This window comes from Dama dama, chromosome 25 (assembly GCF_033118175.1).
Source record: "Dama dama isolate Ldn47 chromosome 25, ASM3311817v1, whole genome shotgun sequence".
Classification (NCBI taxonomy): Eukaryota; Metazoa; Chordata; class Mammalia; order Artiodactyla; family Cervidae; genus Dama; species Dama dama.
Genome location: NC_083705.1, coordinates 16,066,568 through 16,085,840, shown reverse-complemented (window position 1 = coordinate 16,085,840; position 19,273 = coordinate 16,066,568). Strand labels below are relative to the sequence as shown.

General features: G+C 41.1%; 1 protein-coding gene across 9 annotated transcripts in view; it reads left to right on the top strand.

Moving 5' to 3' along the window:
• Nucleotides 1-12,921, top strand: part of ARHGEF28 (Rho guanine nucleotide exchange factor 28) — a 323,435-nt gene extending 310,514 nt beyond the window's left edge. For 6 of the 9 annotated variants that reach the window (XM_061129550.1, XM_061129546.1, XM_061129548.1 and 3 more), the window contains one exon: nucleotides 11,732-12,921. In XM_061129550.1, the coding sequence (XP_060985533.1) occupies nucleotides 11,732-11,895 (164 nt within the window). In that variant the 3' untranslated portion in view covers nucleotides 11,896-12,921. The remainder of the gene's footprint in view (nucleotides 1-11,731) is intronic. The other 3 variants (XM_061129545.1, XR_009690541.1, XM_061129552.1) reach the window with 3 other exon arrangements.
• Nucleotides 12,922-19,273: the final 6,352 nt, after the last annotated feature.

Sequence of the window (19,273 nt, the reverse complement as noted above, 5' to 3'; positions counted from 1 at the left end):
CCTGGAGAAGGGCATGGCAACCCACTCCAGTATTCTTGCCTGGAGAATCCCATGGACAAGAGGAGCCTGGTGGGCTGCAGTCCACAGGGTTGCAAAGAGCTGGCCATGACTCAAGTGACTTGGGCATGCCTGCAACCCCTTTCTTTCAATTTCTACTTCCCTAATTACCAGTGAAACTTAGCACCTTTTATATATTTACTAGTCTTTTATGTTTCTGCCTCTCTGAAGTGGCTGATCATAAAGTTTTTTTCCAACAGCAGGTATTGGAATTTCAAAAGACCCCAATCTTAATTACACAGACACATTAATTCTTTTTGAATAGACTCAATGTATTTTGTTCTTTAAGAAGTAGTTTTCAGAGGAATCATAAATATATTTACATGTGGACACTTAAGACTGGAAAAGGACATTTGTGAGATGTGAGCTTTTTCAGGTGGTGAAAAATCACCTGAATGAGCAGAAGCTACCAAAAATAATATTATTGACTGTTCTTCCCTACTGAGACTTTCACCATCTGCCTTATTTTTGCATTTGCTTACTTTTTTTTCTACCTCCAGGGTTCCTATACTTCTCTCAATAACCCATCAATATTATTTTACACATATTCAACACATTCCAAAATCTGTCAGCTTCATCTTCTCTCCTGGAAATTCCCCTTCCGGAATCCTCTGTCCTCTTGTCCTAATAAACCCTGTTGCCTTCCCAGCCAGCAATGTATTGATCGCTGTCACTTGGGACATCTCTTTACATCTCTCCTCTGTTGGATTCTATTGCTCTCATTCCCATCCTTTCTCTTTTATGGCATATTAAGACACACCTTTATTTGATGGAGCATATTTCTAAGTCTTTCTTAGAAAAGATTTAATAATGAAAACAACTTGTTTCCAAATTAGTTGAAATGTCTTTTTTCCATTGTAGTTTCGGTTTCACTCTTGTTTTAATGGTAAATTCCTATTCTTTTGCTGATATCTGTTGCTACTACTGCTGCTGCTAAGTCACTTCAGTCGTGTCCGACTCTGTGCAATCCCATAGATGGCAGCCCACCAGGCTCCCCTATCCCTGAGATTCTCCAGGCAAGAACACTGGAGTGGGTTGTCATTTCCTTCTCCAATGCTTGAAAGTGAAAAGTGAAAGTGAAGTCGCTCGGTCGTGTCCAACTCTTAGTGACCCCATGGACTGTAGCCCACCAGGCTCCTCTGTCCATGGGATTTTCCAGGCAAGAGTACTGGCATGGAGTGCCATTGCCAAGTGGTAACTCACTTACCATCACATGAAATGAACCAACTAAATAAAAGCATAAAATGTATCTTTCATTTCATTTATTTATTTTTGCTAATTTTACACTTGGTTTTTATAATATATCTGGGCTTAGAATTCTAGATCAAAATCATTTTCCTTCAGAATTCTGAAGGATTTGATTCTTCTACTTCTCAGCATTGCTGTTGAAAAGTCTAATGCCTTTCTGATTCCTAGTCCTTTATTTGTAACCCACTTGTGCTTTGGGAGTCTCTAGAATGATCACTTCATTCATTCCTGGATGAATTTTATAATATGCCTTAGTGTAGTCTTTTATTAAAATCATTTTTACTAGTTACTCATTAGGTTCTTTCAGTCGAGAAATATACTGTCATTTCCTTTGAATCTGTGATGTTTTCTTCTTTAAAAAACTGGGCTAGTCTTCAGCTTTATCTTACTGGAACTCTTTCTGGTTATAAATTAAATCTCTGATTCTTCTGTTTTGTTTTTTTTCCATTCATTTCCATTTCTTCATGTTCTTGTTCTACTTCCTGGGAGATTTTCTTGCCATTAACCTCCTACTATTTCATTGATTTTTTTAAAAAAATTCAGCTAACAAATTTTTAATTTCTAGGAGTTTTTTCTTGTTCTGTTATAGTTCCTATTTTATGGAAACTTCCTTGGTGGCTGAAATATTTTTAAGATACATTTTTAAAGATTGTTTATTATGATGTTTGGGTGCTTTCTTGTGCTCAGCTGCTTGTGTTCCTGAGTTGTGTTTTGTTTTCAAGTTCGGTTTGCCTCTGTTTTAGGCTCTTTTCCATATTCCATAGCATACCTACCATTTTGGATTGGTGTGAATGTTTGACTCAAAGTCAAATAATGTTAGTGGCTTAAAGAGAGAAGTTCTATTATGCAGTTCTATCTTGATTACATTTTCAACTTGATTCTTACTGAGAAGACGAGGATTAGAATAAATGAAATTGTAAGGTATTTTCTAAATATAAGAATTCCAAATTGGTGGTTCCCACAAATCTAATTAGAGTAGACATAATTTTTGAATAATGTATTCACTAATTCATTAATTCATTTGACAATATATATTGACATCTACTATCATTAGGAACTGAAATTAACTTTGATATTGTTGGACTAGATGTACAACTTTTAGTTCCTGTTTCTTAAAAAATATTGCTTTTTAATTTTTAACTCTTAAAATTTTTTTTAAATTTTAATTAAGCTGTTTAATTTTTAGAAGGCTAAAGAATAGGAATCCAAATTCCAAATGAACCCTATCAACTATTACCATGGACAAATGGACCAAGGATATAAAATGAAATCTTTTCTGAATTATATTTCACTAGGAGATGTCAGATTTTCTAGACAGAAGTGAAGACCACACACGAATCTGTATTATTTTTTATAAGGAGCTGTTAAACTCAAATGAATCTCATCTGTTTTATGGAACACGTAGATAGAAATTGTTTATCTTTCTAAATAGATATAAACCCCTACACAGCACTTGCCAGTGACTTGTCATACAGTTTAAATAAAATTGATCTATACATATTTCACATCCAAAAGAGGCATCTGATTTATTGCCATAGTATTCTGTTTATGTCAGATATATGAAGCTATGCTATTGGAATAGCAGAGACCTCTTTATAATCCAAGTATATGGGCTTCCCTGGTGGCTTCGCCAGTAAAGAATCTGCCTGCAATACAGGAGCCCTGGGTTTGATCGCTGAGTCGGGAAGATCCCCTGGAGAAGGGAATGGCTACCCACTCCAATATTCTTGCCTAGAGAATTCCATGGACAGAGGAGCTTGCTGGGCTACAGTCCATGGGCTGGCAAAGAATCAAACGTGACTGAGCAACTGACATTTGCATGAAAGACTATGGACTTAGAAAAAATTGATCATGAAACAAATACAAAAGTAGAATCATTTAATAAATTAATAATTACTGAAAGTCAGTCTGGTTCATTGATGACCTTTTCTCTGTTCTCTCATATTATTAAGATTATCTTAAGCAAATCCAGGACTTCCTATCATTTCATCTAAAAATACTTCAGTATCTTTCTCCAGAAGATATTTACTCTTTCTCTCTCTCTTTAAATGTCACTGGAGTATCATTATTGCACTTTAAAAATTTTAACATTTTTTACTTAAAATTATACTCTGAGTACTTTAATTTCTCTGATTGTCTCAATTTTTTCCCTTTGTTTGAATTGGTATCCAAATAATTGCATATATTACATCTGGTTTCTATATCTTGCAAGTCTCGTTTAATCTAAAGTTCCCTCACCTTTAAAAACAAAATCTTACAATTTATTGAAAAGACTGGGTTGTTTATTTGCTGAAAAGACTTTTTCTCTGAAAAAATTGTATTTTCTGAAGAACTTTCTATGTTCTGGATTTTGCTGACTGCATCCCTGTGGTGTCACTTAACATAGTCTTCTGTCCCTATATTTCCTGTATGTAAACTGGTAGTTGGGAATAGATACTTGATATTTAACTAGATACAATCTTTATGTTTTGACATGAAAAAAATCTTCATAGATGGAGTTGTCTACTTCCTATATAGTATATGTTGAATATTTCCTCTTGCATCCTATTAGGAGGCTTGCTATATCTGTTTTTCTGATTAAGATTGATGCATGGGTTCAGGTGCTACCAGCTTGATCCATCCATTAAAACATTCCCCATCAGCTCTTTTCCAAATGCTTTTAGGAACTGTTGATGATTGAATCCTCAAACAGACAGTATATACAGGATTCAGGGTTTTTTAATTTGGAAAATCTTACCTATTTCCAGCTTCCCACCCCTGATTTATCTTGGCATGTTGGTCATTTATTGTCTTTTCCTTTCTTAGTCTAAAATAGACTTATTACTCTCTAGTACACTGTTCCCCCAAGTGTACTACACAGAACGCAGCACTGCGAAGTACACTGGGAGAAAAATCTCCCTGAGTTCGGGGCCTGCCACATACAGTTTTTCCCTCTCAGAAATTTATAATACAGTTGAGCCTATTGAAGTTCTGAGGAATCTGTCAGTAAAGAAACTTGATTAACCCATAGTTTCATCAACTTGCTTGATCACTATATTCTTTTATCAGTAATACCTATTAGTATCCTGATTAGAGAAACACACCTTGAAATGCATCTCAAAGAAGAGGGCCAGGTGGAGGCGCTTGTGCCATCCTGCTGTGAGGCTTTCTGATGTCAAGGTTCAGACTCGGTAACATGGGCACCCTTCTAGGCTAAGAGCAAACCAAAGTTCACCCAGAGAACTGACATACCATAATGCATCCTGTGTTAATACAGTCGTATCTTCATTACATTGATTGCTTCAGTTGCTGTGCTTGTTAGTGTTATCTACGTAACCAACTTAGATAATTCCCGATATGTTAATTACCGGTAAGAAAATAAAGCCCAACTCTGAGAGTCGCAACTTAAATTTTTTTCAGTTTGCTTTCTTACATTACAGATTTACACATGTACACCACACACATTCATGTGCACACACTCCCCTCCCAGAGCACACTTCAGTTATTTTATTTCAGGTGCAGTATTGGTGTATGAGGAGAAACATATAGTTACTCACTGGGTCTTTGCCTTCAAGATATCAGCTCCAGATTGGTTTTTATGCCAGATGTGCCTACATGTCGTTTGTGGCTCGCTATGGGAAATGCAATTGAGCAAAATTAGTGAGAGAGACTGATTTTCTTCCACTCTGAGGACACCTTGAGTTTTGTACAATAAGTGTTTTCCATTAGAAGGAAAATGCTGTGCATTAGTGCTCATGAGAAAAAAATAGTGATTGCCAGTAATGCCATCAGGAAACAATTTTTTAAATGTTTTGCAGTACAAGCATGAATCGATCATTAAATGGGGAATACGGCTTATTCACAGACTTGGAACATGAATCACAGTTCTTTTTGAAGTGGTGTTATTCTAGGAAAGTGTGAATTTTGATTTTAGGAACACACACAAGGGATACAGTAATAAGGAGTATAAGTCAGAACACTTCATTAAAATAAAATAAGAACAGAGCCAAGACCCAGAGGACATGACACTCTGTTTTTGTGAGTCTTGTTGGAGAATGGAATGGGATAAGACACGAGAAAGCTGACATGGCATGACCAGTGATCCCAGTATTGATTCAATGTGCTCTTGTAGCACTGGGCTACTGGCTGCCTGGCTGTCGGGTAATGGGGAGCTAAACTCAGACCTGGAGAGTTAATGTTTATGACAGAAGTTGTACTGGTGCTTTTAAATTGAAACAAAGCTTGTCTTTAAAAATTATCAGGATTTAAAATGCTCTTCTGTTCAGAAGATCCAGAAAAAGGCAAAGACTACTTGAATTAAATACTTTAAAACAATAGACAGCTCTGTTTTTTATGACGAATCACTCTTAGGTTTGCTGTTCATAGAAGGGAAGGTCAAGTGTAGATTCTGACCATGGACCTTATCTTCCACTTACTCGGTAGCTTTCCAAATACTGTACTCTGACGGCTATTTGTGCTCAGTTCAAATACATGTTGTTAGGAAGATTAAAAGTAGAAGGATGGGGCATAGGTCTGGAAATCACCCTAAAAACATTATTTTAAATGCAGCTTAAGGTAATAAATTTGTATTCCTTGAGCAAAAAGCAGTTGAGAAATGCATCCATTTGTTGCAATTCTAGAATAGTATTTGGTGCATTATTGAGCCAAAACACAGATGAAAAAATTCTCCCACAATATAAGAAGTTTAGGAGGTCTGAATGAATTTGGTTCCGTCCTTCATGAACTGAAGTCCAGAGAGCAGAAGTGACTTGCCCAAGGTTACATTTTACCTTGTGCTTTAAAAGATCATGTCTCAGCTTGGGAAGCACTTCATTCATTTCCAGTATGAAACATGGTTGCATTTTACACCTTGACATTACTGTCTGGTCTTGAAAATAACTAATTATCCTGTGGACTCTAAAGAATAAAGATAATGAGGGACTGTTGGAGGGAAGGCTGATTTTCCTTCCGGCTTGTGTCAACTTTTCAGGAGCTGATCCCTAAGGTTGTATGTCATCCCAGATCCCATGTTCTCTTCCTTAATAGTTTGAAATTCCAATAGCAGGTGAGCAGAGTGAAAATGATTACTTCAAATGTCAAGCAACAGGTTGCAACAAAGGGCTAAAAATGAGGGGTTTGAAGAACTGTCTCTGAGTAACTGCATCTTGCAGCCCATGGCCTGGGCATTTTCTGCCTCCCACCCATAAGACAAAGGGGATAGCTCCTGCCAAAATATGGGCATTTATAATTTTTAGAAATTTCATGAGAAGACTGACATAGACCCTACAAGAAGTCTAAGGAAATTTTTTGTGAAGGATTAAGTTTTAGGCTATGAAGAAAATTTCAGCTAAATAGGAAAAAGCCATATGTGTGCTTAGTCACTGAGTCGTGTCTGACTCTTTTAACCCCATGGACTGTAGCCCACCAGGCTCCTCTGTCCATGGGGATTCTCCAGGCAAGAATACTGGAGTGGATTGCCATGCCCTCCTCCAGGCGATCTTCCCAACTCAGGGATTGAACCCAAGTATCCTTCATTGCAGGCAGATTCTTTACCAGCTGATCTACCAGGGACGCCCACACACCAAGATTGTACTCCTTCACTTGGTTTAGCTAGGCTTCGATGTGTTTCAGCTTATTTGTTCTTATTTTAAGGTTAATAATGTTCACTCATTGTTTGGAAAAAACTCAGCAGAGGCCACAGGACTGGAAAAGGTCAGTTTTCATTCCAATCACAAAGAAAGGCAATGCCAAAGAATGTTCAAAGTACTGCACAATTACACTCATCTCACGTGCTAGCAAAGTAATGCTCAAAATTTTCCAAGCCAGGCTTCAGCAATACGTGAACTGTGAACTTCCAGATGTTCAAGCTGGATTTAGAAAAGGCAGAGGAACCAGAGATCAAACTGCCAACATCAGGTGGATCATCAAGAAAGCAAGAGAGTTCCAGAAAAACATCTACTTCTGCTTTATTGACTGTGCCAAAGCCTTTGTGTAGATCACCACAAGCTGTGGAAAATTCTTAAAGAGATGGGAATACCAGACCACCTTGCCTGCCTCTTGAGAAATCTGTAGGCAGGTCAAGAAGCAACAGTTAGAACTGGTTCCAAATTGGGAAAGGAGTACTTCAAGGCTGTATTTTGTCACTCTGCTTATTTAACTTATATGCAGAATACATCATGCAAAATGCTGGGCTGGATGAAGCACAAGCTGGAATCCAGAGTGCTGGGAGAAATATCAGTAAGCTCAGATACACAGATGACACCACCCTTATGGCAGAAAGCGAAGAACTGAAGAGCCTCTTGTTGAAAGTGAAAAAGGAGAGTGAAAAAGTTGTCTTAAAACTCAGCATTCAGAAAACTAAGATCATGGCATCCGGTCCCATCACTTCATGGCAAGTAGATGGGGAAACAGTGGAAACAGACTTTATTTTTTTGTGCTCCAAAATCACTGTAGATGGTGACTGCAGCCATGAAATTAAAAGACACTTGCTCCTTGGAAGAAAAGCTATGACCAACTTAGCATATTAAAAAGCAGAGTTATTACTTTGCCAACAAAGGTCCGTCTAGTCAAAGCTGTGGTTTCTCCAGTAGTCATGTATAGATGTGAGAGTTGGACTATAAAGAAAGTTGAGCACTGAAGAATTGATGCTTTTGAATTGTGGTGTTGGAGAAGACCCTTGAGAGACCCTTGAACTGCAAGGAGATCCAACCAGTCTGTCCTAAAGAAAATCAGTCCTGAATATTCATTGGAAGGACTGATGTTGAAGCTGAAACTCCAATACTGTGGCCACCTGATGTGAAGAACTGACTCATTTGAAGAGACCCTGATGCTGGGAAAGATTGAAGGCGGGAGGAGAAGGGGATGAGAGAGGATGAGATGGTTGGATGGCATCACTGACTCAATGGACATGGGTTTGAGCAAACTCTGGGAGTTGGTGATGGACAGGGAAGCCTGGCGTGCTGCAACCCATGGGGTCGCAAAGAGTCAGATATGACTGAGTGACTGAACTGAACTGACTGAATGTTCACTCTGTTGAATTTCCAGAGGTATGATAAGGATCAAATTATTTCTTCTATGTCATCAAAGAGGGACAGTTGTATAGATTAAAATGTTCTTTAGAGTTTGATGTTTTATTTCATCATAATAGCATTTGGTTTTTAGTTGACCAAATTATAATGTTTTATTTCATCATAATAGCATTTGGTTTTTAGTTGATCAAATTATGATTTAGTCAACCAAATAGTTGACCAAATATTTCTCTGCTTATTTAAAAAAAGAAGTATTTTATTTCTATTTCCAGTAATTTACAGGCATTTTGATCACAAATAAAACTGGATGATTAATTCTACTCCCCAAGAATCCTGCTTTCTGAAGCAGTGTGGTTTTATTTTAACGAATGTTTTTTCAGTTTAGGGTTCTGTATGGTGATCATACTCTCTAGGGTGAAACGTGTGGAAAAAGGTGGCTGACCTTGAGAAATATACAATTGCTGGGCTAGGATTCTTTCAGGGTTGAAATGGAGTAATAAAATCAGAAATCATGGCGTGGTTTCTAATTTCAAAGACAGACTGTCTGACCTTGCCTAAATAGTTCAGGTAGAAACCAAGAAGGAACATGGAGAAGGAAATTGAGTTCCCCTCCGGGTGATACACAGCATAACCTTAGTACATCTGGGATTTCAACGTGGGCCATTCATTCACTTTAGGGTCCAGAAGATGTTTTTCTCCTGTATTTTTATTCTTACTTGAAACAATTCTGATGAAAAATACCTCTATTCCCCCTTTACTCACACACAAATGAAAAAATCTCCCTCCCGCCACCCATATTTATTCTTTGTTCTCTGTCTTCCTGAATGGAGCCTACAATTTAAGATAAAAGAATTCTTTCTGATATGTATTTGGTTCTTTGGCTCTTTTTGAACAAGTCTTCTCTTGAAACCATGACGGGGACTTCCCAGATACCTAGACTCACCAGTATTTTGGATTCTTTGCTGCATGTTTCATACCCGAGAGGAAGGAAACGTGTATGGATTAAGGGCTTCCGCTGTGCCCAGCTTTGTCACATTTGTCAGCCATCACTTCCCAGCTGCCTCGTTCAATGGATGATTGTTCACCCTCCATGTGATGCTTCTTGTGCCCTGGCTGCACCTTCTTTGGGCCAGAAGACAGTACTGTGGTTTGTGGCCTAAGTGAACTGTTCTCCAATCTGTCAGCATCTGCTAGGTGGAAGTTTTGAGGTGTGTTTTTGTTTTTTAGGTTGTATATAATGTACAACATCAGTAGTTTAACTGGAATGTTTATTTTTAGAGGTGAAATGGTTTTATTTTAATGGCTGGGAAGAGGAGCTGAAATTGTGAAAAATGTGTGATGACCTCAGACAGGCATAGGATGAAGAACATTCTAGGTTGGTTTATATTGCCCTCATAGTGAAATCATTGCTTGGGGATTACCTGATTAAATGAGAGAGGTATCTAATTTTATAATAATTACTATGTCAGTTTTGAGGCACTCAGAATGTGTTTTTATTTATTTATTTTTTTTTTGGTAAGTGACTCTTCAAAATGTGGTCCTTAGGGAGATTATACATTAAACATCCAGGGTGTCTTAATTCAGCAAAGACTGTCAGGTCATTTCCAGCACAGTGAGGAATGGGGACCATGAGAGTCTTGAGCAGATGAACATGTGGCAAAGACCTCTGGGTTCCAGTCTGGATTACTTCTTTTAGCTGCATGATGGGCAAGAAGTTAACTAGTCTGAGCCTCAGCTTCCCAATCTGTGAATTGTGGGTGATGACATTTGGAGGCTTAAGGGGATGGTGACTGTAAACAGCCTGGAACAGCCCCCCTACCTGGAGAAGGCCTGTATACAGGGTGGATTTAGATGTATCGTCAGTAGCTGTGTTTTTAGTAGTCAGTGAATACCCTGTATCTGAGGTACAGGATTTGGAATCAAGGAATCCAGGTCAGTAGAATCGAGTCACCTCAATGTAAGTGGATCGTTTTCTCTGTGTCCCGTTGGTATAACTGGAGTCAGGAATGGCCTGGACCTGTGAGCAGAGCTGTGGACTGTGGTCTCCCCTCCTTCCTCCAACCCCTCCCTGCCCCCCTTCCCTCCTACCCCCTTCCCCTCTTCTCCTTCCCCTCCCCCCAGGATCCTCCTCAGCTGGCCTGGAGGCAAAGGTCAGCTCCTCCAGGTGACCTGTGTCTACTTCCTGTGGCCCTGGCTTCCCCTCTCCCGTTGGCTCTGCCTCCTGTTAGAAGAAGTGATAAAAGGAGGTGTAGCAAAGGAAGCCACCTCCCTGAAGATGGAGCCTTGGGAGGACATTTAGCTCTTCATTCCAGCTAGGCCTTGATTCCTGCCTTCTCTAATAACCAAAGATCCTTGTCAGGAGGGTAAAAATTACAAGCATTTTTTGTCATCAGAATAGTGGCAGTTATGTGTATCCATGTAAATAATAGAGGCTTTCAATAACATGTGGCAAGGATTATAATGACCTCTTGTTAGTGGCTGAAAAAAGAACAGGTGGGCCTCAGGGCTCTGAATTTTCCCGACCTGGGTTTCCATATATACTCTGCTTTTTGCTCTTCTTGAAACTGGTTATTTGTAATTTTGCCACATAGTCAAACTTCAGGGAGGGTGGTCAGTGGAGCAATCCACAGAACATGGTTTGTAGCAAGAGCTGTGGTTTTATTTTTTTAAACCACCCTCCCCCCTTTGCCTTCCCTTTAAACCATGTATGAGTGAGTTTAATCAGAAAAGGGGAAAATAGACTATGCCCTGCTGTTGCTAGGCAACCAGAAAAATAACAAACCCAGTCAGAGCTGATATTGAAATGATTTTCCCCAGGAACCTGGCCACTCTTGCTAAGTGATTCGTGGGGTGTTAACAGATTTGCGTACTGGTGAGGCTGCAGGGTCTCCGTCCTTCCTGTCCTTTCTCCCTGCCTCTCACCGCACATCAGGAAAATCCCAGGTACATTATTTGAGTTTTCCAGTCAGTTCTTGACTTTGAGATACTCTGAGGGAAGATCCTTGCAGAGGCAAATATGGCTTATTGCACATAACCAGAGTAGATACTGTATTTCTAGGACATTGAACCCATTTTCAAAAATACCTGGGACCCCTTTCTTAGCAGGTGTGGTCTTTGATCAGCTTACAAATGGTGCCAAGTCTTTATTTGTTTGACATTTTACTGGGAGTATTTTGTAAAGGTTGCTTTTTAGCCTCAACAGACGTTTGTACACCCAACCAAAGATTTTAATGATTTTGATTAAATCACTAGATATCTGTTTTGTTCCTTTCTCATGGGACTCTGCCATCCTCTCCGTGGCTGGCGCTGTGGGCGTGGCACTGCCCAGCCTTTGAGGGCTCTGCCTCTGATTCATAGTGCCACCTGCCTGTGGGTCTTAATCTGACTCTCCTGTGACCTGTACTGTCTGTCTGTTGCAGATTTGAACGTCTCTCAGACTGCATACCCACCCCTCCACGACACAAATCCACATGGCCCTCGGCTGCAGACGTTTATAGCAGAAGAAAAGCTAAGTCTACAGACAGTGACCAGACAAGACGGGGAAACTGGAAATGGAGCAGAAGAAAACATTGTTTACCTCTAACTGTGTTGTTATTTTTCCAAGTGAGACAACATACTCGCATTTTGGGGAGATTTTTTTTTTTCCTTTCTTGATGTGTGTGACTGTCCAAATTACTTTAGGAGTAATGTTTGATATTTTGGGCAGGTTTATTTGAGGGGCATGAGTCTAATAATTAAATTATTGAAAACAACTGTGTATCATCATTAACTTATCACACCTAATTTCAGATTTCTGGAGGAGAAATTGACTTTAGATAAGCAGGAACAATTTCAAAGTTATTGGAACCCTAGAGTAGAATCCCACATAATGTTTTCTACTGGGTCATCTGTGTTTTGGAATGCCTCTTAAGATCTAGATGGAGCACTTTGGATGGAAAGAGTAATATAATGGGCAAACTTTCACAATCATGGCAGCTGATTAGGGAGAGTGACCTCAGGGCTCTCAAAGGCAGAGAAAGATGTAGGGAAAATCTTTTCTTGGCTAATCTTGGGACGTCAAAGGGGTCACTCATGGTGGTGAGATGTCACGGTCACCATGCAACCAAGGAGTCCCTGTCTGGACACCTGCCCTAACCAGCTGGCCACTCTGCCATGGACACAATCTGGACACTTAGGACCTGGCCCGGAGCCTTTTCATTTGCACTTTCTAGGTCCTAATGCCTGTGGGCTTTCAAGTCACAGTTCAGCATCCTCTTTCAACACAGCCCAGAGGCAGAGCCCCAGAAGTCAGTGTGACGTAAAACTTCAGTAATGAAATTTTATTAGTAATGACCTTGCTTCCATCACCTGGCCCTGTCTCCACCAGCTCCAGAAGCACCAAGGACAACCACTCGCCGGAAGGACCTCTGCCCTGCAGTTATTCAAGGACAAAAGCTGCCCTCTTGGTGAAACTTGCTGCCTGAATGTGCTTTTCCACAAAGGAACATTGGCACATGTTGCCTTCAGGGTAATAGGAGTCTTTTGTGAGAAACCAAGAAATGTTTTCAGTTTGTTCTTCAGAAGCATTTGTATATATTTTGGTCAGTGTCAATAAATATCTTTTACCTCAGCCTTTCACTATGAAATTTATTGTGAAATATTCACAATATATTCATTGTGAAATATACACATCACACTCAAACACAATCTCCCCTTATTAAAAATGAAAATAAAGGAGAAATACTAAATTCACCCAGACTTTCAATACTGCTTCTGGCCATTTTAGTCACAATCATATTACATTCAGAGACTAATTTTCACAGATGGATATGTCTTATTAAAATTTTAATCAGTCACTTCATCTCCAAGATGACCTTCTAAATGATAAGGTGCATCTTCTATTCCTCAGACATCTAGAGAGAAAAATATCTATCTTCTCTCTCTCTCTCCAATAATACTATTCCAGAATTTCCTATCCTTTGAATAAAAATCTTATAGATATTTCAGTCTAAATCCTTGCTCCAATAACTATAAATATCTTTCCTTTTTTCCTGACAGAGGATATGGAAATAACCATATGTGAAAATAGGTAAAGATGTTCAAAATCCCCATGGAGTTCTTTAAAAATACATGTGCTCAGTTGATTTCCAAGCCCTGCAAACTATGGGACTTTGTGTAGTCACACAAGGAAAGCTTTGGCATTATTTGATATACATTCATTGGTTCATCTTGGTAATTTTTAAATTTAATATTATGACTTGTCAACTGAATCTAACTCTCAATTCTTTCTTGATAAGTTTTTCCTTTCCACTTTATCCTCACTATGTAATGAGCTCAGTTCACAGTGGAATTCACTCTGTGACTCCAATAGTTTCACTCATCTTAGGAGAAGACCACCCTATTTCTCAGCATCATAAATAAGTTGCCCTCAAAGAACATTTCCCACCAACTGAAGATCTTAAATGAAACCTGCATCCCTTTAAAGATTTGTTGTAGAAAGAAAGCAGCATTTCTGCCCTGTCCCTTCCAAGCTTCATAAATTCATGTGCATCTCATTTGCAGTCCAAGTTTCTCTGCACTTCATCAGGACTGCATAATTGTTGGAGTCCTATAACATTTTCTAGCCCACTCACAATTCAGAAAAGACTAAAATACTCGCTGCAGAGGTGGTGGTGTATATAGGAAAATATAAAATGAAGAAGGTGAACAAGGTGAAATCATGGGATTACAGAAAAATGAAGTATTCCTTTCTGTGACCTAGGTAGGGCTCACTGTTCAAACTTGGAATCAAAATGAAATTATTAAGGTTCAACCATTTCTGTCTTTCTTAATGAGAGAGGAATATCAATTCTGGAGTCGGATGATCCATTTCCTGGCTGTGTCCTTGGCCTATCTCTTCAACTCTCTAGGTCTTAAGCTTCCTCATTTAAAAAACTGGGATGATTACCTTACGGAATTGTGAGAATTAAATGATTATGCAATGTGCTTATAACAGAGCCTGGGGCATAATAATCACTCAACATATTCTGGCTATTATTATCATATCACAAGCTCCTTCAATAATTGGTCAGTCCTTAGGCAGATTGTACCTGCATAGCCAGAAACAGTGAAGGGTCAGGAGTCTGAAGATTTCCAGTAGTAAGAGTGGACTAAGGCTTCTCAAAGTTAGCTTTTAACTTATTTGCATCTCTAAACTTCCATTCAACTTGCTCAATAAACATTTATTGATTGTCTGCTAAAGGCTAAACAATCTGTTAGGAAGAAGAAAAGATGAACAAGCCTGCAAACTGTTGAAGACAAGCACATGAAAAGAGATATACAGGTTGCTATGGTAGCTCAGAGAAAGGGGGTGTTGGGGGCCAGTAATATTTAGAAAGGGGCTTCCTAGTGGTGCAGTGGTAAAGATTTGCCTGCAGAGCAGGAGCTGCAGGAGGCACAGGTTTGATCCCTGGGTCGGGAAGATCTCCTGGAGGAGGGCATGGCAACCCGCTCCAGTATTCTTGCTTAGGGAATCCCCATGGACGGAGGAACCTGAGGGCTACAGCCCATAGGATCACAAAGAGTTCTGATATGACTGAAGTGACTTAGCATGGACCATGTAGAATGGAAGAAGTTGTCCTAACGTAGAAGATGCCTGAGGCTTGAAGGATAAGTAGAGTTAGAGGGTGAGGAAAAGACATTCTAGGCAAGGAGGGAAACCCAAGCAAAAGTCCAGAGACACAAAAGAAAAGACAAATCTAACATATATTTGGAGGCACTACAGAAGGAATTTCTCCCCTCTGGATCAAAGTAGCCAGGGAAAAATCCATCTATTTTGGCCTCTTTCAAGCACTCTAGTACAAGTTGTGGGGAAACATGGACGTGTCTTTCTCAACTTGGTACTTGATCAGATGCCATAGAAAGCCACCTGATGGAGGGCTGCTGAAACACTGGGGAAATCATTATTCAAATCCATTTCACCTGCCTTCACTAATCCAGGTCATCTATAAAAAACCCGCCTGTCCTCCAAGAGGCACAAAGCCTAAACAAGAAGAGATTTGCCTAAACAAGTTGTTGTCCAGGAACTGGAGTCAGCTCTGTCTAGTTGAAGCTGAGCTAGTTAAGACTGGCTAGGACCACGACCCTCCAACTGGGCATGCGTGAGTGTCTGCTCTGTGACCTTTCTTTGGCCAAGGGCTGGCAACTCCACCCTCAGTTTGTGTTAAGGGCCTCCATTTCAGAACGTGCAGAGCCCTGCAGCTCAGTTACACCTGAGCAAAACCAGGATTACCGCACCTTATTCCTATCTTTCCCTGCGCTCCGCATGTTTATTTGCTACCTGGTAAATACCGCAACTCCCCAGCACTTCGCTCTTCTGGGAGGCGCATTTGAGATGCACTCCTCAGTCTTCTCGCTCGGCTGCCTTGAGAATCAGTTCTGTCTCTGCTGCACATCTTGGGAGTCTCAGCGATTTTGCTTGCTAAGTGGTAGACGAAAGGAGGACACTGTCACCTCGCCCTTCCACACCCACCTGCACCATAAAGCAACTGGGTGCTGGTCAAAAGGCTACTTGGGTGTCTACCTACAGATCCTAAACCACAAGAAGCCAAAAGTAAAGGGGTTACTGGGGGCTACCTGAAGATGCTTACAGGAATAGAGGGATCCAGGAAAATGCCTGTTTCTTCTGTGGGATGAACTGAAGACTTAGATGGCTCAAAGAAGAGTTTTAAGTGGAGGAAACAAAGGAGCAGGGGGTGGGGGTGGGGGGGGCAGGGAGAAAGACTCACTTTGCCCGTCTGCTTTATTTTCTTATCTCCATTTCAGTAAGGTTTTCTTAAGGTTTATATCTTTTTCTTTCCTTTGGAACACATTCCTGTTTTTTTTTTCCCTTTTACCTGAGTCTGTGGGGTTTCTGCATAATATATGAAACAGCCATCTCTCCTGATCTTGAAAAATTGGTCTTGCGTAGGAGATGAACCTTCTTGTTCAAACCTGCCCTAGCTTTTGGTTGTCTCCCAAGCCTTTGGGATTGTCCAAGCAGCCTCGCTTGTTTTTAGTGGTTCCCAGTGGTGGCGATTGTGCCGAACCCTCTCAGTGTCTTAAAGGGTGGCAGGGAGCCTTAGTCGGCACCTAGATCTCAGCTGGTAGGAACCCAGACCCTCAGCCAGCAGCTTTAAAGCGTGTCAGTACTTCACAGGAAATGTATACAGTGCTGTGGGATGCAAGCACAAGCCCAGCTGGCCAAGAGAGCCAGGCGATCTGGAGGTGTGTCTGCTGGATGACAGTGTAAAAACCAGGACAGCAGACGAAGGTATAAACTCCTTTCTGGGGGATACTGGCAGGCTGGAGCCAGGCAGAGGAAGGACACGAAGATGGCATTCCTGCCTCTGCTCCCCTGGGCTGCAGCTGCAAAGACCAGGGGCAACCCAGTGGGGAATATCGGTGCAGGGGAGAGGCTTTAGGGGGGCCGAGGGTGGGAGGAGGGAAAAAAGCAATTGCACCCCACCGACTTTATCGAGGGAGAGGAAGAGCAAGTAAGAGGCGCCTGTCAGCACCTTCATCCCCGTCCAGAAAGAGAATGGGACTCATCTCTGTAGGCTGAGGCTTTAAGATCAGCAAGTGAATCTCTTTCACAGAAAGTCCGTGGGCTTTTCAAAGGGCTGCCTCTGCACCAGGCCCTGGGGAGAGGGAGTCTGTGGGCAAGGCTTTTAAAAGCCAGTCTTCTGGGGCTTCCTTGGTGGTTGAGATGGGAAAGAATCTGTCTGCAATGCAGGTAGACTGGAGTTCTTAATCCCTGGGCTGGGAAGATCCCCTGCAGAAGGGAATGGCTACCCACTCCAGTATTATTGCCTGGAAAATTTCATGGGCAGAAGACCCTGGTTTGTTCTGGGGATCCTGGGTATCTAAGTCCCATTGGTTTTCAAGTCAGATGTTTCAGTGACTCATCTAAAGAGCTTATATCAAAACTTGGAGTGCCTAATGTGAGAGATAAACCCTTTGTTACTAAGGGAGATGCTTGTGAGTTCCATCTAGATAGTGGGTCGCCACGCTGGGGGCTTAGTGCAAGACCACATCTCAGCCTCTGCATCTTGCTTCCAAGTGGCCCTTAATCTTGTTTTCCAATGTAATGGAACTGTTTAGCTAGTTTTTAGGTCTTTTTCAGAGACAATTGTTCCACACGCAGGTATAGATTTAGTGTGTTCAGAGGAGGAGGTGGGATTTCCCTACATCACTGTCTTAACCACGTCATGCTTTTTTTCTTTATCAACTCTGATGCTGCCCCTCACTCCATCTTCATTTCCACTTAGGGCTTTGTGGAGAATGGAAAAGAAAAAGGAGTAGAGGGGACACATGAAAGAAAGATTCCACAGTGACCTTGTGATTCCCACCAAGAGCCCATCATGTTCTTTCCTGACTGCCTCTCAGGCACAGATCTCCCACTACTGTGATAGAAGCAGTGAAAAGACAGGGCAAAGTCAGACCTGGGCTCTGCTTACTGCAGTTCCCTTGGGCCACAGGGTTGAACAATGCCACTTACATCGTATGACTTTGCTCATGGAATCCAAGGTGAATGGAATCTCTTGGAGTTGCACAATCCTGCAACCTTGCTTCTGAGCCAAGTTTGCTGACAGATGAAATGGGGATAATAATAGCCATACCTTGCAGGGCTGTTGTGAAAACTGAGTTAAGGCAAGCACAGTAAATGTTGCATAGTAACCACTCTAAAAATGATAGCAAGGGTTCCATGGCTGCTGATAGGGATGGAGAGAAGGCAAGCTTGGGCTTGTGCAAGGTCTGATGTAGTTGGGACTTCATTGCTTCAGTTTTTCATAGCCCATTCTCCTTTGCCCTGGGAGGTGTCCACGATCAAAGCCTGCCACGATGCTGCGCCCAGACTTGAGAGCATTATGAGACCTACTGAATGACCAAATGGAAAATCTTTGGAAATCTGAGAGCAAAGAGGAACTAGAACTAGAACCCTGATCCTGTTTTCATTCCGTTTCTTTGCCTCTGGCTCATGAGTTCAAAGCAGTTCCTTCAAGGTGGTGATTGAATATTGTTTTGGGTGAAGTAACTTGAAGGGGGACCATGGTTCAGTAGTTTTGTAGAAGCTTCATGGCTCAGAAACTTCAACATGCCATTAATTGACTCCTAGTTGTCTACCTACCAACAAAACTCTTTGAAGAGAGGAAAGTCAGAAGTTTTAGTTACAACAACTAAAACACTCATAGAGACAATTGTCTGCTGGCAAAGAATGAATTTAGTGAGAAGATAAGATTACACTTTTATTTGCTAATTTCATTAGATACCACAGTTCCATTAGAGAACTGGCCCTTATGCCTGCGGGAGTCCCCAACCCCACTTCCCCAGTGACTGGAGATACATCATCCCCAGGGCCAATGTCTCCAGGCTTATAGCGTCCCAGTCATTCGGAAAGGTTTGGGAAGTTCCCCTCCTTACTCAGAGGCTCATTTGGGGATCCTAATGTATATCATAAAAGGGGTCTGATTTGTCTACTGAAATGCATTTTTACTTACCCAAGAGTATGTCTCAATTCTTTTCTTCTCCCTCCATAGTGGGTTTTGTGTTGTTTGCCTATTCGAAGAAGGAAGCCGTGAAGGGAAAAGGAGTTAGAACTCCGATGAATGGTTTACCTCTTGTGAGCATCTAAGTTACTCAAGCTAAATATTTATTGACAGAATCTAGTATGGACAGAAATGCCACTTGGGGGCAAATGCCTGTCTTCCTTTGTCCCATGCTCTCTTTACCACCACGCCCCCATCCCACCCCCAACAGCATACGATATCTGAGCAGGTTTTCTGGGTAGTTGTCAGTGTTTCTTTTTCCTGTCTCTAACATAATAGCTGCAAATAGAAACACAAACACAACCAGCATCAAGGAGAGCATCTGAAGAGGCCATGGAGCTGAAACAGACTCTTTAGAAACGTGCTTGACGTTTCCCTTGGCTGTGTTCATAGCCTCCTTGGAAAGGCTTAAGGCAC